The sequence below is a fragment of the Pelobates fuscus genome, chromosome 8, assembly GCF_036172605.1.
Source record: "Pelobates fuscus isolate aPelFus1 chromosome 8, aPelFus1.pri, whole genome shotgun sequence".
Lineage (NCBI taxonomy): Eukaryota > Metazoa > Chordata > Amphibia > Anura > Pelobatidae > Pelobates > Pelobates fuscus.
This window is the reverse complement of record NC_086324.1, coordinates 139107640-139131118: the sequence shown is the minus strand read 5'-3', so window position 1 is coordinate 139131118 and position 23479 is coordinate 139107640. Positions and strand designations below refer to the sequence as shown.

The 23479-nt window shown below is 45.1% G+C and overlaps 1 protein-coding gene across 2 annotated transcripts; it reads right to left on the bottom strand.

Moving 5' to 3' along the window:
* Nucleotides 1-340: 340 nt before the first annotated feature.
* KDM8 (lysine demethylase 8) lies at nt 341-9435 on the bottom strand. 2 transcript variants are annotated; one of them, XM_063430345.1, is made up of 8 exons: nt 8714-9435; nt 6650-6726; nt 5683-5843; nt 4432-4564; nt 3293-3337; nt 2124-2273; nt 959-1051; nt 341-755 (listed from the first exon to the last, which is right to left on the bottom strand). In XM_063430345.1, exons 1-8 carry the CDS (start codon nt 9432-9434, stop codon nt 591-593), a joined length of 1545 nt encoding a protein of 514 aa, XP_063286415.1. In that variant the 5' UTR covers nt 9435; the 3' UTR covers nt 341-590. The 2 variants fall into 2 exon arrangements, with proteins under 2 accessions (XP_063286415.1, XP_063286417.1); XM_063430347.1 differs by having other exon boundaries at nt 6659-6726.
* Nucleotides 9436-23479: the final 14044 nt, after the last annotated feature.

The following is a 23479-nucleotide window of genomic DNA, read 5'->3' as shown; positions in this document are numbered from 1 at the left end:
AACACGTTATCACAGTTGTTACAAGTCAACCCTTAAATTTCCCTAGAAAGACAGTTCCTTTTTGACAAAACAAAAATTCCCATCACAACCCAGGACACATCGGTGGAAATCTGAAAATAACCTTCCTTAACATTCACCAAACAAAATAAATGATTGTGAAGTTTCAGTCACACACCTAACATTCTACATGTATTGAACAATGGTACGTCTCTTTTTTTTCCCCCTGTTGTTCCCAGTTACAAAGGGTACCTGTCCAGAATTTTATTGGACACCTGAATATGAAAATGTGAAATTTTTCTGTACGGTGTTTTCCTATTTTTTAAATAAGGAGTTAAAAAAAAAAAAAAAAACTGAAGCCCCAGTTATAAACTAGCACCCAAAAGTGTTTGAACATTGTTCATGAAATGTAAGCTTCTTTAAACCCGTCCTGTTTGGCAGTGGTAATTTGTTTTTTAGTGTCTTTGCAAAAGATTTAAAGTTTTTAATATACATATTACATACAGGTCATGGAAGATACAAGTTTTGTATTTTGTCCATTCGAAAGTTCTACAGCGCTCGTATAAATAAAAAAATATATATAAAAAAAAAAATCAGGACCACCAGTAACTGACGGAAAAACTAATGTCCAGTGCTCTGACATAGTGCCACCATTGCACTGGGATGAAGAGGAGCTGACCCGGTGATAGAATGCAGTCATGATACTTGGATTGAGGAAATTTAGGGAACTTGTCCAGGTCGGGATTTTCAATATCCACCTACAAAAGATTTAATATGAATAAAAAAACATTTACATGTGCAGATTACACACCAGGGGATAAGGTCATGAGAGCCAACCCTGAAATGCAGACTGCTTTTCCCATAATTCTCAGCCAGCCACAATGGTAAATGTGGTCTTCAAAGCCCACAATGCCAGGGCTGGCTATTACTAGGGTTGAAGCACTGGATAAGGTTTACTCACCTGACTGGTGTTGTGAAGAAGTGAACTTTCAAATGGATATAAGTTTTCGGTTTCATTCACTGAATAGAGTCGGATATACTTCCTTCCCACAATCTGTAGAAATTAACGCATATCATTACAGGTGACACACTGGCTTGCAATCTTTATTTTGTATCAGTTTTTACTCTGTTTTCTTCCAAACCATTGAAGGAGGAAAATACATTTAAATGGACAAAATGGAACTTCACTCTTATTTTAAAGTTGCATTATTAAAGTGGATCTGTCAGATAATAACCAAGTCAAGCCAACCTTACACAGTTTATGGAAGCATGTGTGATGTTTTCACTCCCTGCAAGGATTAAATAGATAAGGCACAAGAGATATCTGAATGTTAGAGTGCAGATAAGCTGTTTATAAATCACTCCAATTTTACTTTAATGTGACTTCAACACCCAAAAGGACTTCATATACCACTAAGAAAACATTATCAAAAGTTAACAATGCACACAAGCAAAACAAGCACTGCCTACAACTCACCCTATATAATGACAAACACTTCTTGATTACTTAAGAAAATCAAATAAAGCATTGGCAAGACTAGTATGACATAGGAAGACTGATAACAAAACAAACATACCTAAAATGTCTACTTTTGGTATATTACAGGCTGATGTAGCAGGAGGAGTTGTGGGTTGCAATTGAAACCGAGGGCAAAACCAAGATAGGCTTCAAGGGGGGCGGGGCCTGACCGCTGAGCCGCGAGGTCGCAGAAAAGAGGTGCTCCAGCTTCTAGGGGCAAATCTCCGGTGCCACGAGCCCACACATCACCACAATCCCCTCAAAATCTCACTTAACGGAACAGTGACGACGAGAGCTACCTGGGGACACCAGACATGTGGCACAAAAAAAATAGGACTCACCGACATGCACCTCAAGGCCTACCAGCATGACCGGCGCAGGGGGGGACGGACGCCTTCAACGGCTTTAATCCTGACAGAGGGCCCTCGTTCCCCCCCTATGGACCAGCGGGGGTCATCCCGGTCTGGTGTGATTAAATGTCTTCATTCTTTTCATTGTACAGGTTATTGGATTCATCATGCCTGGCACTTGTTTGGGTTTCTTCACAAAATACAAATACCCTCTTTTTGTAGACTTTTTGTGTAGCCATTGCAGCTATGGGACACACCTGTGCTAAGAAGTTCTGTTGGGGGTCTTGATGAAGCGGGGACACTGTTCCTGCTGGACCAAACCAAGCATTGATGGTAATGTCATCTTCATCCCCATCACCCAGGCAGCAATAATCTGGAATGCTTATGTCTTCTTTCAGTTCATGGATCTTTACAATTTCCATGCAAGAAAAATACAAAATTAGAATATTTTTATTTTAAATATTCACATTTTTAAAACCCATCTCCCAAAATACTCCAAAGTCTTCAGTTTGGTACCTGTCCGCTCTGCCCCCTCTTCCATTTGAGATATATCCAGTCGCTCCACATTCACAAAACGGAGTGGAAAAAGTCTACCTCTTTTACACTCCGTTTTGTCATTGGAGACCTACCGAAAGGCTGAGAGCATCAGCTGATATGTGATTGGCAATTTGCCGTGCATGCACACTAGCTTTCCCAAGCACTAGATTGGCTGAAATCAATCAATCTTAATAATCTCAGCCGGGGGCAGTATAACATTATGAAGACCGGCATGGTGAGGAACGAAAGGGGAAACGGTCACCTAATGGTTAGTAGGATACTAATAGCATTAGGAACGTGTTTGTATTCCCAACGCTATATAGTGTTCCTTTAACTCCTAAATGACAGAGAGATTAGCAGTGACATTGCAGGAGCATAATCTATACACCAAAACTGCTTCATTTAGCCAGTTGTTTTGTTGCTTATAATCTTTCACAGGAACACAATAGCCTCAGCCTGAGATGTTGGTTCAAACTATATCTTTTTTTTATTTTAATAAATATAATTAAGAAATTGGTATAAAATGTCTGTGTGTAATAAGGACTATACATTCTCTTGTATGTAAATAGTAACAACTAGCACCCTTGCACAAGGGTAAGAATGGTAAAGGGGTAAACAGAAAATGATAAGCCAATATGGGTGTTGGAATAGCAGAATATAGGGTTACACAAGCCAGATAGCCTATCTTCATCTCCCAAGACAGACGTGTTTACTGCACAACAATAAGCTTCACTACCATACCTGCTATTACATATAAATTGCCTCCCTACCTCCAATCATTATTTAACACCTTAAGGACACATGACATGTGTGACATGTCATGATTCCCTTTTATTCCAGAAGTTTGGTCCTTAAGGGGTTAAAGAAACCTAATCAAACTCCCAGTTACCTGGTCAAATAGTTGATGCTGAGCGAGATATCCTGTGCCGCCTTGCTTTTAGAAAATAAGAATGAGATTATTAGAATCACAAAATGAAAGCAGAAAAACAAAACTTCTCTATATAGACAAATATATATTGTAACTTTTTCCCAATTCCAAAAACATGACCAGAATGAAACAAGAAAATCACTCTCTCTAATATGGTATACACTGATGTGATTGTTTCCCCAATATCATGGTTTCACTTAGGATGCTTTTTGCCAAATCTATCAAATCAGTTAAAATGAAAATAAATCTATTCATTGATATAAACGGACAGTTGATAAATAAATGTTTACATTCGATAGATTTTTCCCTTCACCAAAATGCTTGGACAGATGCCCTTTATCTATTTTAAATGTGTATTTCTACATATTGTTGTACTGTTGGAACACGATCAATATTCCAAAACTAGCATTTTGCCCCTGACTCACTAAATGGATAATCCTAATGAGCATGGTTAAGTGTTCTTACTTCATATGGGGGTATATGACTTGTAAATTTTGTTTGTGGTGTTTAGAATTATTGTAATTTCAGTGAAATAGAGGTTTTGAGCTCATTTAAATCTGAATACTGGTCTGTAAAATTACCAAACCACACCGGATTAATGCTTTAGGATGTGTACAAATATCCTTCTATTGTATATTCCTAACGCTAGTGTCCTGACACCTATTTAGGTCTCCCCACTGTGTGAGGGTTTGAAAGGCAAGAGTACTTACCTTTAAGCCCTCACTGTGCTGGTCACCACTATCATGCTCCGTCAATGTAGATCTCAGCCAATCCAATGTGTCTCCATAGAGAAACATTGGAATGCTAGTGCGCATGCGTGGCAAAATGGTCTCTATGACGGATTCGATAGCCCTGTTTAACTAAGTAATTGGGGTAGAAGCACCTCTAGAGGCAGGTTAGCTCTGCAAAAGTCTACAGAATGGCAATGTTTTCAGATGCAGTGTTAGACATGGATGACACCAAGACCACTTCATTGAGCTAGGATGGTCTTGGTGCATATAGTGTCCCTTAAAAGTGAACTATTAACACTTGTGGACATGCTTCTAAAAATAAAATATTCTGATTTGGATTTTATGAATCATTTTGAGAACACATCATACCTGATTTAATATGTATTTGCTGATAAACTCATTTATAGTCATTAATTTCTGTGACCAATCTACATCTGTGTATCTGGATCCCAACTCCACTGGAACAGTTCGACATCCTGCAACTCTCTGAATGTAATCCACACTGTTGCAAGAAAAACAGAATATCTTTTGTACTGCTAAAAATAAACAAACAATGCGGCTTTTTGTACATTGCGTATTGCCAAGGAATTGACCAATCAGAGGCTTCTCGTTGAGAAGCCTCTGTGCTGGAGTCACAAGTGCGTGAGTGACAGCCAAAGAGGCATTTTGGCATCCATTTGTAAAAGTGCGAATTTCTATTTAAACTGGCACTTTTGTAAGCGGTTGAAAAAATGTCAGACTCTTGGCACACACAGCACTTCAGCAAACTCAAGTGATTTAATGGGACATTATAGTCACCAAAACAAGCTAAATGAAGCAGTTAGTGTATAGAACATGCCCCATGCATTCTCACTGCTCAATTATCTGCCATTCAGGAGTTAAATCACTTTTATGAAGCCCTAGTGACCGCTCCCTGCGGTCAGAGATCTAATGTTTACACTTCCTTTATTGCAAATTCTGTTTAATTCAGAATTTTTTATCTTCTGCACTGATAATAGCTTGCTAGACATTGCAGGGGACTCCTGTATGATACATTTACAGAGCAAAAGATAAAAACCTTCTAAAGTAAGAAACACTCCAGGCACCATAACAACTACAGGATTTTGTAATGGTTATGGTGCCATGAGTGCTCTGGCATCCACACACTGTAAGTACTCAAACCATTATAGAATTATTTCGCTTCTTATCTGGGTATGCTAGGTGCCGCTCCCCACCTCCACTGCCTTAGACAGAGAGCTGTAAGCACCACAGTCATGCCCAGCACTCCCAGCTAATCACCGATGTCCGGGTTGGAAGAAATCACTGATAATGCAGCAGTGTTCCATTCACACTGGACGATTCTTGGTTTAAATCAAACTGTTCCTTAACAGCTTGATATTAAACCGATGGATGGAGACACAGTAGTAGTAGCAAGCTGCAGTGGTAACGTTAAGTTTTAACAGTGTCTCTTTAATGTACTTTTAATGTTCCAGCATCTTTCGAAATTGATGCTGTTAATCACTATTGAATATGGCTTGACAAAGACCATGTTTGGACTACATATTGCAGGAACACTAAGGTACAAGCAAAGTTAGTACATCAAACCTGAAACGTGACTTTTGAAGCAGAGAAACATCTTACCTCCATTTTTTCATACATGGCCAATGGTCAATGATGCCCTCTAGAATAACCGGCTGCTGTGTAACCAAGTAATTTGCTTTGAAATGCTCCAAAGATGGACAGAGGAGCTTCGGGATTGTACTTCGTAACTCCAGAACAGGTGTGAGAGGGCGAGGCATAGTCTGTAAACAAGGATTTAAAAAAAAAATTAAATTACAAAAAAAAAAATATATATATACACCTTACTATAGCAACTGTCTTGAAATTAAATGTTCTACTACACTGAATTTTAGGGGAGGTGTATTTATTTATTTATAATGTAATTACATATAGTCTATAAATATTTCCTCTGGGTGTTATGTGTTCATTAATCCACAAGTAATGGTAGGTAGACTACTGAGTGGACAAATTAAGAAAAAAATTGGGGCGGAGCTTGACTGCCATGCGAAATCGGACGTGTTCAGCAACAGCACCCACGCCTGGACTTAAATATCGGGGACTATACCCGGTCCCGTATTGCCCGCTACCAGCAATTATCTGAATTGCCCAACTTGAGGCTTGCGGCCTACTCGCGGCTCTCCCGGCTCAAAAGACGATCAGGTTGTCCCGACCTAACACTACCCCCACCCCACGTGCCCTGCTCGGCTACCAGCAGCCTACTCAGCGCGGCTACCTAACGCCACAGGCAGCGAAGTAACATTGGGAGCTGTGGCTACTCCCATTCTGAGAAGGACCCGGACTCAGACATGAGCTCCCAAGTCCGTGGAACCAAGATGTGGGCCCTCATCATGGCCTGGAGCAGGAGGGAGGCCTCTCTCTACGCCTGTGTTGGGGCATTACAGGCTCAGACAGGTTATTGCCATTCACAACAAAAAAATAAATTTTTTAAGTGTTTAATATCCAGCTATTTTGCCCACAAAGTTTGAAAGAGATCTGTCAACCTGCAACAGCTCAATGTTTAGTGAATAAATGACCAAATATAACAAACCTCTCGGACCTTGCAATTCCCTGGTTCCAGTTCACATTTGTCATCCATTAGTCTCTTCTTTCCCTTATGGTGCAGATCTATAAAATAAAAATATATCCCGGTGAGATGACTATAGAGCCTGAACATTATTTAGATCTAGCCCCTACAGACACTATCCACACTTGGCATGGATAATTCTCTCCACCTGCTTTACTCCTTTCCCACCTTTTACATTTTTCTCATCCATTGCCTTTTCCTTTGTGCACCCTATGTTTGTGGAGCTGAAAACACTCAGGATCTTTCTAAAATTCAAACATGGATCCAAGCACGAATATTTGTGATACCCCTTGCCTAAATGTTCTGTATGTTCTACCTGAATGTCCTTGACCTGATGAACCTAAAAGAGAATCACAAAAGGTTGATTCAGTTAAAGAAACACTCCATACACACCATAAACACTACAGCCCGCTGTAGTGGTGCCTTCCTATCTTTAGTAGTCAAATCAAAACTTACCTGGTGTTCGCCTGGTGCCTGCAGCCACCTCCTCTGCCCCCACAAGTTCCTGCCCTGAGAGAAGTCTGGTGGCGCAGGTAGGCGCTCATTGGATGAGAGCACCAGTTAGCCAGCACAGGGCTTAGCAAAGTGGAGCTAATGAATCACCTTACAGGACATTCTGGCTCCAGAGGAGGTGATGATGGATAACCAGCAGACCTAAAGTAAGTTATCTTAAACAGTTTGACTACTAGACTGGGAGGGCTCCAGTGCACTCTTGGCACTAAAGCAAACTATAGTAGTTATGGTGCTTGTTGATTTACCTTTAATTTTCATTACCAGTTCTAAAGGAATAAGACTGCAGAACACCCTATTAAGTAACATTATAATAGGAACTGGAACTGTTCTTTCCAAATAGGCTCTTCTGCAGCACAACAAACTAAGACGTAAACACTTGTTATTCAGCTTAAAGGGACACTATAGTCACCCACACCACTTCAGCTCAATGAAGTGGTCTGGGTGCCAGGTCCCTCAGGTTTTAACCCTTCAGAGAAACCCTTCAGAGAAACTGCTATGTTTACATTTGGGGTTAAGCCAGCCTCTAGTGGCTGTCTTCCGGACAGCCACTAGAGGCGCATCGGCAATGATTGATGCAATATTATGTCTCCATCACGCAGAGCGTCCATAGGAAAGCATTGAGAAATGCTTTCCTATGGACACTTCGAATATGCATTCCGCTCCGCTGACGTCGGACAGGTCACCAGCGCCGAGGCAGCCCGGCGCTGGAATAAGGTAAGTGGCTGAAAGGGTTTTAACCCCTTCAGCGCCACGGGAGGGGGACCCTGAGGGTGGGGGCACCCTCAGGGCACTATAGTGTCAGGAAAACCGCTTTGTTTTCCTGACACTATAGTGATCCTTTAAGAGGACACTACAGGCTGCCAGACCACTTCCGCTCATTGAAGTGGCCTGGGTGCACGGTCCCAGTCTCCTTAATCCTGCAATAGTAAGTATTGCAATAATTACTATCCAGGGGTAACTCCACCGCTAGTGGCTGCCTACCAGATAGCCAGTAGAGGGACTTCCGGGTCGTTAGGCGACTTTTAGTCGCCTGACGGACGTCCTCACACGATGCATGAGGATACCCAGCGTCACACAAAATACAATAGGAAAGAATTATATAATGCTTTCCTATGGGGCTGTCCTAATGCGCTTGCGGCCCATTAGGTCCTGATGTCGGAGAAGAAGGAACCAGACCAAGCACTGAGATGTGCACTATTGGGAGTTATAGTCGTATGAATACAAGTTTGTATTCCTAGCTTATAGTGTCCCTTTAATAATTTGGTTGTAGGAATTTACATGGTCTCATCCTGCACCATAACTTTGCCTAAAATACAAATTCATCAATGACAGTACTTTAGGACCAGTAGCAGAAAAAAAAAAATGACAGCAAACAATACTAAATTATACAGATACAGTATTAATTAGAAATAGGATATCATGACATCTACGTTAAAATAAATGCCCATCTCAGCATGATACCTGGAGTTACTGTATAGGCTGCCACTTTCAATAAGGCTGCCAAGCACAGATTACCTGAGCTCATAGATCCCTCTGTCAGGGTCTCATTCTTGTTAATTACAAACAGTGGGTCCATCCTTGATTCTGGCTCGCAGTTCTGGTCTGACCTGCCACTGAACTCCCTGGCAGACAGTGGGTCCAGCCTTGGTTCTGACCCATTACTGGGCTCCCTGTCAGTCAGTGGGCCCAGCCTTGGTTCTGACCCATTACTGGGCACCCCGGCAGTCAGTGGGTCCAGCCTTGGTTCTGACCCATTACTGTCAATCAGTGAGTCCAGCCTTGGTTCTGACCAGTCACTGAGCCCCCCGGCAGTCAGTGGGCCGGTCCCGGTTCTGTGTGCGTGTTGTTGCAGGGTGCTGATGAGCCGGCCCAGCACGTTGTCCATGATGTGGGCCCCCAGGAGCAGCCCCAGGTCACACACTCTGAGAGCCTCCTCCATGCTGCCCCCGGTCCCGCACAGTCCCAGCGCTCTGTACAGGCAGCCGTAGGAGTAGAGCCGCCTCCAGTCCCGGGACACCTCCCGCCAGCCGCGGCCGTTCAGCCTCTCCCAGCCATAGTCCATGAGCTGCTCCCCGAGCTGGCCGCACCGCCCGGCCTCCCCTCTGTACACACAGGCCGCGGCTTCCCGCACACACCAGGCCGCGCTGCCATCCACCTCCGGCCCGAGCTCCACCGGGAACTCCTCCACAGACCGAGCCAGGAGAGCCCGGACCGAGACCCACACCGAGCGCTGCATCGACCGCAACTACCGGGACTGAGCCAGGCCCCGCCCCCAGCTCCACCCAACACAGCATGCTCCTCCCCCTTCCCTTCCAGCTGGAATCATAAACCTGCCTCCTCCCACCCACTCGAACTAAACCACGCCCCCGCCGGGGATAACCCCGCCCATTAAGGTTAACTCCCCTGCACAGCCTGCCATCCAGCTCTCCACCTCCCCCTGCACATCCTGCCATTCCATCCAGCTCTCCGCCTCCCCCTGCACAGCATTCCATCCAGCTCTCTACCTCCCCCTGCACAGCCTGCCATTCCATCCAGCATTCTACCTCCCCCTGCACAGCCTGCCATTCCACCCAGCTCTCCACCTTCCCCTGCACAGCATTCCATCCAGCTCTCCACCTCCCCCTGCACATCCTGCCATCCAGCTCTTCCCCTGCACAGCCTGCCATTCCATCCAGCTCTCCACCTTCCCCTGCACAGCCTGCCATTCCATCCATCTCTCCACCTCCCCCGGCAAAGCCTGCTATTCCATCCAGCATTCCACCTCCCCCTGCACAGCCTGCCATTCCATCCAGCTCTCCACCTCCCCCTGCACAGCCTGCCATTCCATCCAGCTCTCCAGTGTGCAATAAAATGTGCTGTACATTAACGCATCTACCACCATCAGTGTGCTCTGTAACATAGAAACATAGAATGTGACGGCAGATAAGAACCATTCGGCCCATCTAGTCTGCCCAGTTTTCTAAATACTTTCATTAGTCCCTGGCCTTACCTTATAGTTAGGATAGCCTTATGCCTATCCCACGCATGCTTAAACTCCCTCACTGTGTTAAAGGGACACTATAGACACCCAGACCACGTCAGCTCAATGAAGTGATCTGAGTGCCAGGTCCCCCATGTTTTAACCCTTCACATGTAAACATAGCCATTTCATTGAAACAGCTATGTTTACATTTGGGGTTAATCCAGCCTCTAATGGTTGTCTTCCTGGCAAGGAATATAGCTTTACCAAACCTCCTTTACCAGACACATCCGTTCTTGTACAACCCTACCGAATCGTTACCTTAACCGACTGAGGTTCGACAACCGAGTGTAGAACCCCCCAACACCCGTCTGAAAGGCACTCACCAGCTCCCCAATCCGAATTGCTCCAAGCCCCCGAGAAGGCCACCGCAAACAAACTCACCGCAAAAGTAGAGTAACACACCACCAGGCGTTGCGTTACCCAAGGAAACCAGCCGTCCGGCACCGACATATTTCATACCTCTCTGTAAGACCCGCGATGCCTGACGGACGTGACAACATTCCGTCACTTCCTCCCAATCGGTCAGTTTGAACCCTAACGCCAGTGCCGCCATGCTCCTGTCCATTGCCGATGAAGCGAACTCTGAAAGAACAAGCGGCTCAGGAACCACAGCAAGGTATCCCTTCGCCCCTCCTTTGACTGGGACCCCTCAGTGAAACCAACCGCCTCGTCCCACATATCCCAAACCTTCACATAGGCAGTCCCCGTGCCCGGTGCCATAGGATTCCGTATCGATCCTCCAAGCATGGCGTCTCGAGCTGCCACATTTCCTCCAGACCTGCCTGTTCTTCCTCCCGCGCCCCCTGGGGCCGCCATTCGCAGCTTGTCCCCTTGTGTGCGAGCCAAGTAACCAGCCCCTACCTTCTGCCAACCAGGCACGTGGCGTGTCTGCACCCGATATCAAAGAGCCACGCGCGCATTCAGCAAGTCCATAGGAAAGCATTCTCAATGCTTTTCTATGGACGCTGCCGTCTTCTCACTGTGAAAATCACAGTGAGAAGCGCGAAAGCGCCTCTAGCGGCTGTCAATGAGACAGCCACTAGAGGCTGGATTAACCCTAATGTAAACATAGCAGTTTCTCTGAAACTGCCATGTTTACAGCAGGCAGGGTTAATCCTAGATCCTACCTGGGTGCCTATAGTGGTCCTTTAAAATTACGACCTAGAAAGAGACAGATACATTCTGAGAAGAGAGAAATATAATTGAAATAAATTAAAGGCATTGCGTCCTTAGGCTTTTTGAACAGGTCAGGCAGAAGCATGTTGTTTATATCTATAAGGGTGAAAAGTGAAGAGCATGAGTATAACAATACATGTTTTCCACCAGATGCCTCACATTCTGTACTAATGGTTGGATAACAACGTTGATAATGAGGATATGTTAATTCCATATTATCAATGTGGCCAAAATGGAGGCAGTCCCTCAGTGGCACAAAGAGCCCCTCAGTTTATAGCAATCCCTTCTTAAATGGTTTGATATTAAACTTGGGAATGGCACTAGGACGCCCTAGGCAATCTAACCACTACAGTGAGCTATAGTAGCTGTTGTTGCTTATAAGGTTATTTACTTAAGTAAAAGGCAGTGTGTACATTGCTGTCTAGTAGCACCTCTAGTGACATTCACTCAGATGGCCACTAGAAAGTCCTATGTTCAGCGTCTCTGCATGGAGACGCTGAACATTCCTCATAGAGATGCATTGATTCAACGCATCTCTATGAGGCAATGCTGATTGGCATAGCTGCGCATGCGCAATATCCTCCAAATGCTTTCTGTTTGGCCTAGCTGAGATCCTGAAGATTGATGATCTTAACCATGGAGGCAGAACTAGCCTCGGAAAAAAGGTGAGTAAAAAACATGTTTCTCATGCAATCGGAGGGGAGGTTTACAAATGTACAAGCACTCTGACACACACGCACACTTTTTCAGACACAGAGAAATTTACATTTTTATTTTAAATTTATGTCCACGCAGCCTCCCTACCTTTGGGAAAGCTAAGTGGATCCTGTAATCCAGTGTGGTTGCTTTCTAATCTGAGTGGATCCTGTAGTCAAGTGCGGCTTCTCACTCATATCTGGTGTCACAATAGCTTGCATTTAAAAAAAAAAAAAAAAACTTTTTTGACTGTAATATAATAGCAGTCAGTTTCCTTCACACGTGTGCGTTTCAGGGCCTGCCAGGGCACAGTGTCACACCAGTGCAACTCATATCTGGTGTAACAGTAGTGTACATTCAAAAAAAAAAATACAATTTTGACTGTAATAGATTGAATAGCAGTTAGTTGTCGTCAAGCGTGTGTGTCAGGCCTACAGCGTCTACTCTGCCAACTTCTGCCAGTGCACAGTGCCACTCATATCTGTTGTCACAGTAGCTTGCACGCATAGTACCACTAATCGGAAAAAAAATGACAGGCAGAGGCAGGCCACCCCGCAGGGGCCGTCGTGGTCATGGTGCTGTGATTCCCTTTGGCCCTAGAATAATGCCCAGTGTTCAGAGGCCACGTACCCTGAACTCGAAAAGTTCTGAGGACATAGTTGACTGGCTAACACAGGACACCCAATCTTGTACAGCTTCCGCTCGGAACCTTGACACACCATCCTCCTCCAGCTTAGCTTCGGGCACCTCTCAAGTTACCACTCGCCCGCCTGTCGCCACCACCAACACTAGCACCACAGCCGCTTCACTTGATCTGTCAGAGGAGTTATTTACACATCAGTTGGAAGAAATGAGTGATGCGCAACCATTATTGCCAGAGGATGTAGATAACAGTGATATGTCTCAGTCAGGCAGCATTACACACATGGACGTACGGTGTGATGATGATGATGTTGTACCCGCTGCTGCTTCCTTTGCTGAGTTGTCAGATACAAGTGAAGCGGTTGATGATGACGATGCGTCCGTGGATGTCACGTGGGTGCCCGCTAGAAGAGAAGAAGAACAGGGGGAAAGTTCAAATGGGGAGACAGAGAGGAGGAGGAGATGAGTTGGAAGCAGGGGGAGGTCGTCGCAAGGAGCTAGTGGCACAGTCAGACAGCATGCATCGGCACCCGGGGTCAGCCAGACAGCACGCCAATCAACGCATGCTGTTGCCACCACCAGAATGCCGTCATTGCAGAGCTCAGCAGTGTGGCATTTTTTTGGTGTGTCTGCCTCTGACAACAGCGATGCCATTTTCAACCTGTGCCAAAAGAAACTCGAGAGAGAGTCGTGGGAAGTCCAACACCCACCTAGGTACAACTGCTTTGCGAAGGCACATGATCGCACATCACAAACGCCTATGGGATCAACACATGAGTACAAGCAGCACACAAACTCAAAGCCGCCATCCTCCTCCTGGTCCAGCATCTTCAGCCACATCAACCACTGCTGTCCTCCTTGCCCCCTCTCAACCATCCGCCACTCCGTCTCTCGCCTTGAGTAGTTCCTGCTTATTTGCCCACAGTCAGGTGTCTGTCAAGGACATGTTTGAGCGTTAGAAGCCAATGTCACAAAGTCACCCCCTTGCCCGGCATCTGACAGCTGGCTTGTCTGAACTCTTAGCCCGCCAGCTTTTACCATACAAGCTGGTGGAGTCTGAGGTGTTCCAAAAATTTGTAGCTATTGGGACACCTCAGTGGAAGGTACCCGGCCGAAATTTCTTTGCACAAAAGGCAATCCCCAACCTGTACTCGATTGTGCAAAAGGAAGTAATGGCATGTCTGGCACACAGTGTTGGGGCAAGGGTCCATCTGACCACTGATACCTGGTCTGCAAAGCATGGTCAGGGCAGGTATATCACCTAGACTGCGCATTGGGTAAACCTGCTGACGGCTGCTAAGCATGGAATGCGTGGCTCTGCAGAGGAGTTAGTGACACTGCCACGACTTGCAGGCAGGCCTGCTGCCACCTCCTCTACTCCTCCTACTCCATCCTCTTCATAACCTCCTCGGCTGAGTCCTCTTCTGCTGCTGCATCTTGCTCCACATCAACGGCATCCCCCCAGCTCCCCAGGTACTATTCCACATCCCGGATACGGCAGTGTCACGCCGTCTTTGGGTTGACTTGAGTGAAAGCAGAGAGTCACACCAGACCAGCACTCCTGTCCACCCTGAACGCACAGGTGGATCAGTGGCTGACTCCGCACCAACTGGAGATTGGTTCGTGACAACGGAAGAAATTTGTTGGCGGCATTGAATTTGGGCAAGTTGACACATGTGCCGTGCATGGCACGTGTGTAATCTGATCGTACAACGCTTTGTGCATAAGTACCCAGGCTTACAGGACGTCCTGAAGCAGGCCAGGAAGGTGTGTGGCCATTTCAGGCGTTCCTACATGGCCATGGTGCACTTTTCAGATATCCAGCGGCGAAACAACATGCCAGCGAGGTGCTTGATTTGCGACAGCCCGACGCGTTGGAATTCAACACTCCTAATGTTCGACCGCCTGCTTCAACAAGAAAAATCCGTTTACGACTATTTGTATGACCGGGGTGCTAGGACAGCCTCTGCGGAGCTGGGAATCTTTTTGCCACGTTGCTGGACGCTCATGCGCAATGCCTGTAGGCTCATGCGTCCTTTTGAGGAGGTGACAAACCTAGTCAGTCGCACCGAAGGCACCATCAGCGACATCATACCATTTGTTTCCTTCCTGGAGCGTGCCCTGCGAAGAGTGCTGGATCAGGCTGTAGATGAGCGTGAAGAGGAAGAGGAAGAGTTGTGGTCACCATCACCACCAGAAACAGCCTTATCAGCATTGCTTGCTGGACCTGCGGCAACGCTGGAAGAGGATTGTGAGGAAGAGGAGTCAGAGGAGGAATGTGGCTTTGAGGAGGAGGAGGAAGACCAACCACAACAGGCATCCCAGGGTGCTCGTTGTCACCTATCTGGAACCCGTGGTGTTCTACGTGGCTGGGGGGAAGAACATACCTTCAGTGAGATCACTGAGGATGAGGAACGGGACATGGAACGGTAGCTCGGCATCCAACCTTGTGCAAATGGGGTCTTTCATGCTGTCGTGCCTGTTGAGGGACCCTCGTATAAAAAGGCTGAAGGAGAACGACCTGTACTGGGTGTCCACGCTACTAGATCCCTGGTATAAGCAGAAAGTGCCTGAAATGTTACCGAATTACCGCAAGTCGGAAAGGATGCAGCAGTTCGAAAATAAATTAAAAAGTATGCTTTACACAGCGTATAAGGGTGATGTCACAGCACAACGGGAATCTAACAGGGGAAGAGGTGAAAGTAATCCTCCTCCTCCCACGACCACGCCGGCAAGGACAGGACGCTTTACAGACGTGTTGTTGATGGAGGACATGTGGAGCTTTTTAAGTCCTACGCATCGCCACAGCCCTTCGGGGTCCACCCTCAGAGAACGACTCGACCGACAGGTAGCAGACTACCTCACCTTAACTGCAGATATCGACACTCTGAGGAGCGATGAACCCCTTGACTACTGGGTGTGCAGGCTTGACCTGTGGCCTGAGCTATCCCAATTTGGGATAGAACTTCTGGCCTGCCCCTCTTCAAGTGTCCTGTCAGAAAGGACCTTCAGTGCAGCAGGAGGTATTGTCACTGAGAAGAGAAGTCGCCTAGGTCAAAAAAGTCTAGATTACCTCACCTTTATTAAGATGAATGAGGGATGGATCCCGAAGGGACTGACACTGGGCGATACATTCGACTAAAAAAGGCCTGATGAGGGGGACGTAACAGGGATTAAACTGATAAGAATAGTACTACTTAACACACCACTCCTATCTGGTGGCACATTAGATTACACGCGCAGTGCCCCAAATTTGAAGTAGGAGGACCAACCAAGCATCTTTTTCCATCTCCCGGTTCCTAAAATCGATGCCATATACACGTCCCCTGATAGGGGACGTAACAGGGATTAAACTGATAGGAATAGTACTACTTAACACACCTTATAATAACGCAGAGAGAGGCAACGCAGAGAGAGGAGTCTGAAGAAGAGGAGTCAGAGGAGGAAGGTGGCTTGTTGTCACCTTTCGGGGACCTTTGATGTTGTATGTGGCTGGGTGGAGGAAGAGACCTTCAATAACATCAGTGAGGACAAGGAACGGGACATGGCTAGCTTGGTATCCAAATGGGGAGTTTGCGGTTGTGCAAATGGACTGTTTGCGGTGCGTTAAACGGGGAGTTTGGTCTGTCACTGTGAAGCGGGCGTAACCCTTACACTACCTGATCGATACAACATCATACCTGATGTTTTAAAGCACGTTATTCCAAACAATTTAGGAATGTTAGGTGATTTATGCCCTTTATGGATTAAAACCAGACTCTGCATCAACTATGTAATTTTTCCATGGTAGTTTTGCCATGGATCCCCCTCCGGCATGCCACAGTCCAGCTGTTAGTCCCCTTGAAACAACTTTTCCATCACTATTGTGGCCAGAAAGAGTCCCTATGGGTTTTAAAATTCGCCTGCCTATTGAAGTCTACGGCGGTTCGCGAACATTTGCGGAAATTCGCGTTCGCCGTCCGCGAACGGAAAATTTTATGTTCGCGACATCTCTACTGCTAAATTTTCTCTGCCTCTCAACTCGTTTTCTCCCAATGTTCACTTTGTCTCATCCCTTGAAGATGTTCTTCGAGCACCTCTTCTGACTACAACTGTTCGGTACTTTGATTTGCAATTGCTGCACTCTGTGAATGCTGGAATCAATCCAGTCACTTTAACAATTTCTTATTATATTCATAAGGTACTAAGATTATACTAGTAATTTCATCCCTTTGAAGTTCAAACCCCTCCTATCCCTACATTTGTTATGTACTGGTTCATTCACTTATTTACGTTGTCTTTTTATTTTTTACGGTTTCAAAACATTCAGTAAAAATTGGACCCTTAATTATTTTATCACCAAGGCTATAAGTGAAGAGCTATACTTAACTGATATCTAATGATCCTACCACCCCAAGAGGATAGCATGGCAAGATCCTTAAATACCCAAAGCATATAATGCATACAAATAATATCACATCTTTCTGTTTATTATCCTATGATAAGTAACAAACAATATAACCTGTGGAGCAGGAACATTGTAAGTTTGGTTAAACAAAATACTTCTTCTTAAAGAAGAATTAAGGTAGTAAGTAACTGAAATGCAAATAATACAAATTATACAGATTTTCAACAATATGTTTATATGTATATATTTAATTATTAGATAACGTACAGAAACGATCTCTGATGGAATAGACAGCAAAGATCTCTAATGGAATAAAACATGATATGCTCTGCATGGTGGTATACAGCAGAAGATGAAGTTCTGTTTAATGGAATACTGCAAGAAACAATAGTCTGGAGTACAGTAGGAGATGATGCACTCTACGGTCTGCACTTTGATGGTATCCAAGTAGCAGATATCCAACTGGTGACCTTACAGGTATGATCTCTAGTTATAAATGAAAAAGTGCACACTAATACAGTGAGGTGAGATCAGGCTCAACGCTTAAGTGGAGGATTCCCTTAACCTTCACAAAATAGCATATACAGAAGAAACAAAATATAAGTGGAGCTCAACTTATATTTTGTTTCTTCTGTATATGATCTCTAGTTAAACCATAGAAAAACACTGTAGTAAGTTAAAGTGGAACTGCGTTTTGGACTTCCCTCTCTGTACAAAAACAAAACAAAAACACAATTCATATTTATATCTAATTAAGTTACAGGAAATGTTAGTGGGCTCTGCATCAAGCAAAATATACTGACTAGAGTTAGGCAATTGTAAGCAGAGAAACCTATACACTAAATAATAGGTAAGGATGTGAGAGAACCTATAAACGAAATTATAGGTGGGAATAGGGAGTAGCAATAGAAAAAGGAAGTTTAGGCAATATGCCCCAGGCAGGTTATGCACAGGATATAAGAGGGTAGTGAGAAATCCTATAGTTTAAAGTATAGGATAGTGAGACAAGTAAAACAGAATTAAACAGTAAGGTATCAGAATAGCAAACAAAATAGTTTATTAAATCAGCCCCCTGTTTGGATGGAGCACCGATAAGGAGGCAAATAACTCTTTGCAATATTGATTATTTTGCATAGTCCAGGTTGGTATGATACAGGTTAGTATTATCAAGCAGATTGGTAGGGTAGTCCAAGGTGGTGTGAAGCAGGGTGGTAATAAAGCTGGTTGGGATCACCAACAACAGGATAGTGGTATAAACGTGGTTCAGGTTGGTTCGAAGCAAGTAATAATGCAGATTAGTTCCAAGGGTTGGGTTGTAGAGTAGTTCAAGTTGATTTGAAGAAGTTTGGTATCAAAGGAGGTTGGTTGTGGAAATCAGGATCCAATAAAGAAGCTTGGTAATGTAGATAAGGTTGGTAATCAATAGGTAATCACTCAGGTAAGATCACAGGAGCAAGGAACAGAAGTCTTTACCATTTGACCATACATTTCAATCTAGAGGCACTGTATAGAGCAGGGAGTAGCCTTTTGTGGGTGCAGTAATTAACCTAGGCAGATGAGGTAGAACCAATGGAGTTCAGATCTAGTGGTTAGGGAGGCCACTAGTGACAAAATATAGAAACTGCAGGAACAAAAGAATGAAAGGTGGGGGCGGGACCTAACCGCTGAGCCGTGCAGACGTGTCTCCCTGGGGCTCCCGCACCAAGTGACTAACTGAGTCGGTAACCAGCTCGGTAAAGCGGTTACGAGACATTCTCAGTCCCTAACGAGACAGACAAAGCTGGGACCTACCGGGGGACACCAAATATGTCGCCCAAATGCAAGGAATCTCCGCATCGGCATCTTCGGCCTACACACGCGGCAGGCGCGGGGGGGGGACGGCCGCTCCCCTGTGCCTATCAGCCGTGGAAAGACCAAGCCTGCACCTCCGTTTTCCCCCCTATGGACCGGTGGGGGTCATCCCGGTCCCCGCCAGCCTGAAGCACAAGGCACTGCCACTCTCCCGACCAAGTGGTAACAGAGACAGCCAGCGCAAGATGGCGGACAAGCACATGGGAGCAGAGCTCAAGTCACCACAATATCCTGACAAGCAGCTCACTCTGCCGGAGCGCTACTCCACACAACTAGACACCATATTACAGTGCTTCTGGGACAACTTGGAGCAACGTAGTAAGCAGACACCCCATGCACCGGAACAGGGGGCAGTAAAGCAGAGGGAGCAGAGCGGGAAGGGGCCGCGCTCGGGCACTTCACGCAGAGTCGCACCCACCATTCACACTGGCAGCCTACCTGGGCCGCAGGCCACACGGAGATCAATTCCGCAGCACCGACCACACCGCCGGAAGCCCGACTGCCGCAGGCGGCGGCAGAACAACCGGGCTTTCCAGGACGCCCATGAAGGGGTAGACCCGGCCTCATCGAGACACCGAGTCTGTGGATCACAGGTGCTGGCCTTACCAACGACCCAGGGCAAGAGGGCAGCTCCCCACCACTCGCCCCTAACCATGGGGATAGTGCAGGTACAAACGTCAGCGTCTCCCCGCAGAGGTATCGGATGAAACGGACCGATCGTCCCGCAGGACCTGCCCGCAGAAACCCCGGTAATGGACTGCACCACGTATAACCAACACCTGAACTGTCCATGTTGCCTCCAATGACCACAACCACTTCATTACTCCGTTCTTGCCCTGCATTGCCATGATGGACTGGCGGTTCCCGCAGCATGTTCCCATAGCCTGTTTTATTTATGCTTACCCTCTTGCTAGCAATGCCTAAAACGAGCAAAGCGCAGGATTGCTGTGTTTAGCCTATTTACACATGTTTCTTATTTAGAGAACGCAAAACCATATAGCTTCAACCATAGGCACAACTCCTACTGCCCAATACATGTATAACCCAGCTTTTTCTGATACTCACTACCAGTGAATCATAGTCAGCTGCTTCACTACTTTACCAATCACAATAAGAGCGGTTTAATAAATGTAGCTTACCTGCTTACTAGGCTAACACATGCTATTCTTATCACCTAAACATACCATTTACGCAAGTATTTCAAGCATGTTTTCAGCAAATAGTGAACAGATTTAATGCCCGCAGGAAACCATAGCCATGTTCCTATTTATTAAAAATGCGCATTGTCCAGCAAATACCTTACCTGTTATCTATCAATGGTTTTAGCTTGTTGACATAATATAAGATGAGGTACACTGACAGACTTGTTGGTAATTTAGGCCTGCACCAGGGTAGCTGCTCTAATATTGTTAAGCATTGATAGTTCTCTTTTTTTTAAATTTAATTTTGATTCTCTTATGTTGTACACATGACGTCTTAAAAATAAATAAAAATATGGCAATCTTTCCTAGGAGTGTATTGCATACCAGATTGTTATTGTTAACCTGTGTTACCCCGCAATGCCTCCTCTTTCTATTCTGTACCCCATAACGCATGTGCCATAATAAAAGAAAAATTTACACAAAAGAATGAAAGGTAGGAAAGTTAAGAAAATCTGGTTTGGTTCCTGACATCTACTCTAGATAAACTGCTGATTGTAATTGACTGGTAAGTGTAAAGGTATGCAAGACTTTCATCTCGGTTTGTAAAAAGAGAATGAAGATACTGATTAGTTACTTTTGTGCTCTGACTCCGGCCCTCCTTCCCGTCCCAGGTGTAAAAACATGGAGTCTGCAGCTTAGTCCCTCAATCTGGAGCTGCTGAAAGTTAGACCAAAGATGGTGTAGCCCTATCTTGAAAAGCTCTTATTCTTCTCATCCTCCAAAAATGAGAGGGACCGCTACTGGGAATGTGATTTGGGATCCTGAGCTGGCTGCTGTAACAAGAACAAACATTCTCTTATTTTAATGATATTTCATACATAATTGAAACTATTTTTTAAATTAGAAAAAAATGAAAATAAAAAGAATCTATTAAAAAGTATTTTTAATATTTGCAACTTTTTAAATAGAAAGTATCATCTCCACATGGGCTAATGTAACAGAAGTATACTTAACGTTCATGGCTCGTAGGCCGGTGGAATCTTCCTATCCTTCAAATCCTCCCAAAATATGTCTCCATAGAATGGGTGGAACCTGTTGTTACTGTATAATGTAAAACAGTTTTTTTTTTTTTTGAGGAGCTAGAAAGACATATGGATCATTTTAACTTCTACTTGGGCAACCTAACGAGAATTCATAATATCTTAATGTCCTATTACACTTTTTATTTACTTTAACACTATCACCCCATTGAGCATCCTTTAAATGTCTTTTCCTACTGTACCAAGTTCCCCTGTGCTCTCTGTAGACCAGTCCCTTAAAGCTGATAACTGGTATATATACTCACCTTAGACACCATGCCCTTAGTTTCGGTGGTGACCCACCCAGTCTGGGTAGTCGGGTTTACGCATGATGACTGTGTCTAAACTCCTCGGAGGATAGGACAGTGTCATACGGGTGATCTCCAGTCAGCATTTCACCTATTATAATGCCCAGTGCCAACCAGTCCACTGCTGCATCGTACTCTCCATCTACCAGTACCTGTAGAAGGAAGGTTTATTGATGTCAGGTATATCAAAATAGCAGAAATTGAAAACTCTCCAGCTTAGCTAATTTTTATTTTAAATTCTTTATTTTGGTCACTCAGCATGTTAAAACAGAAATACAACATACAATGTGGGCTGTCGCCCTTATAGTTCACACACAATAATAGATGCATAGTTGATGTCTAGTACATGGTCTCATGCTGAGTGGGTTTTAGTGTTTTTAGAAACGGGTTAGTCAACATTATAATACCACATGAATATGACCCTCTGGGCACATGAGTAAAGTTTAGTCAGAAAAATACCAGTATATCTCACGTAGGCTTAAGTGCACCAGGGGGAAGAAAGCCCCCTCCGGGGATTTACATCAGTGAATTCTCCTATCCTAGCTTAAGTAGTGCAGGGAGAGGGGGGGGAGGAGTCGGAGCCAGTGCAAGGGTGGGCCTCTCTGTTCTGTAGCCACGTTACCTGCGGGCATGTTTATCTCTGGCTGCATGATAATTAAACATAAAAAGAGAAGAGAAGAAGAAAAGAAAAAAAAGGAAACTGATTAAGGTGTAACATCATTCCACTCCAATACGGCTGGGTTCCTAAAGTTAAAGGTCATGGTCTCTATAGCGATATGCTAGAGTTGTAACCATTAAGCAAGAAAAACACAATTGTAACTCGGTAGTTATAGTCACCGATTTTGGTGGCGGAATCTGTGGCAACCAAGAGGATGGAAAGTCATCCATTCAGTGTGGTTTGCTCAGGTTGCGTTGTCTGCTGGTGTAGCTCGTCGAGACACCCTGGGTATAAATTCCTTTGCAGTGGTGGGATCCAGCCTGGTTGAGGCGGTCGTGGATTCCGATTGCGGTGCCTTCAGGCCCAGTTGAGTGTATAGTTCTTGTGGGCTTCTTGCCGGGTATACTGTCCCTTTGAAGCTGAATGTGATGAGCCGCGGTGTGCCCCATCGGTACTTGATATTGTTGGTTCTCAGGAGTTGTAAGCTTGGTTGAAGCGATTTGCGCCAGCTTAGTGTACTTCTCGTTAGGTCAGGGAACAGCAATAATTGAGAGTCCTCAAATGATAAAGGGGTTTTCCCTCGGGTTGCTGCCAGGACAGCGGTCTTGTCTTGGAGGGTTTGAAATTTTACAATAATGTCAGCCGTAGCGGTTGGGGATGCGTTTGTTTGGGCAGACGGAACAGTCTGTCTATCTTCACGAGTTTGGCCTGTTTGGGTTGCAGTAATGTTGCTATTAGGTGCCTCATGTAGTGTGGGAGGTCGGCTTGCCCTTTGTTATCAGGTACCAATCTAACCTTTAAATTGTTTCTTCTTCTGTGGTCTTCCAGGGCCTCCACCTTCTCTGCTGTGCCCAGCTGTTGTCTGTGGAGGTCTGACATTCTTTGTTCCAGGTTATGTAGGCGTGTGTCTTGGGAGTTTGCTTTGGCCTCCACATGGGTAAGCCTCGTGGTACAAATACAAAAAGAGAAGTCCTGCGCTTAAGCTGCAAGGACTACAACACACATCAGCCCCAATATATAGTAAAAACCAAAGAAAAGAAAATGTTACTTGCGCTTTTTCCTTAATCCCTATGTATATTTAGACAAATGGAGGTCATTTAGTTGCTCCAATGGCCATTGGAGGGATGCCCGCCTGCCAACGTCAAGGCAGACCCCCCCTAAGCGGGTCCTAACACTGACCCTTCAGCCTGCTTCCTTGAGCTTCTGGCAAAGATATCTCTAATGAGACAGAAAGGGGTATTTTTTATATACACCCCTTTACTTATTAACCCTTAATAGGGAACACATGGGATGGGTAGCAGCATTGTAACCAGGCTGTGT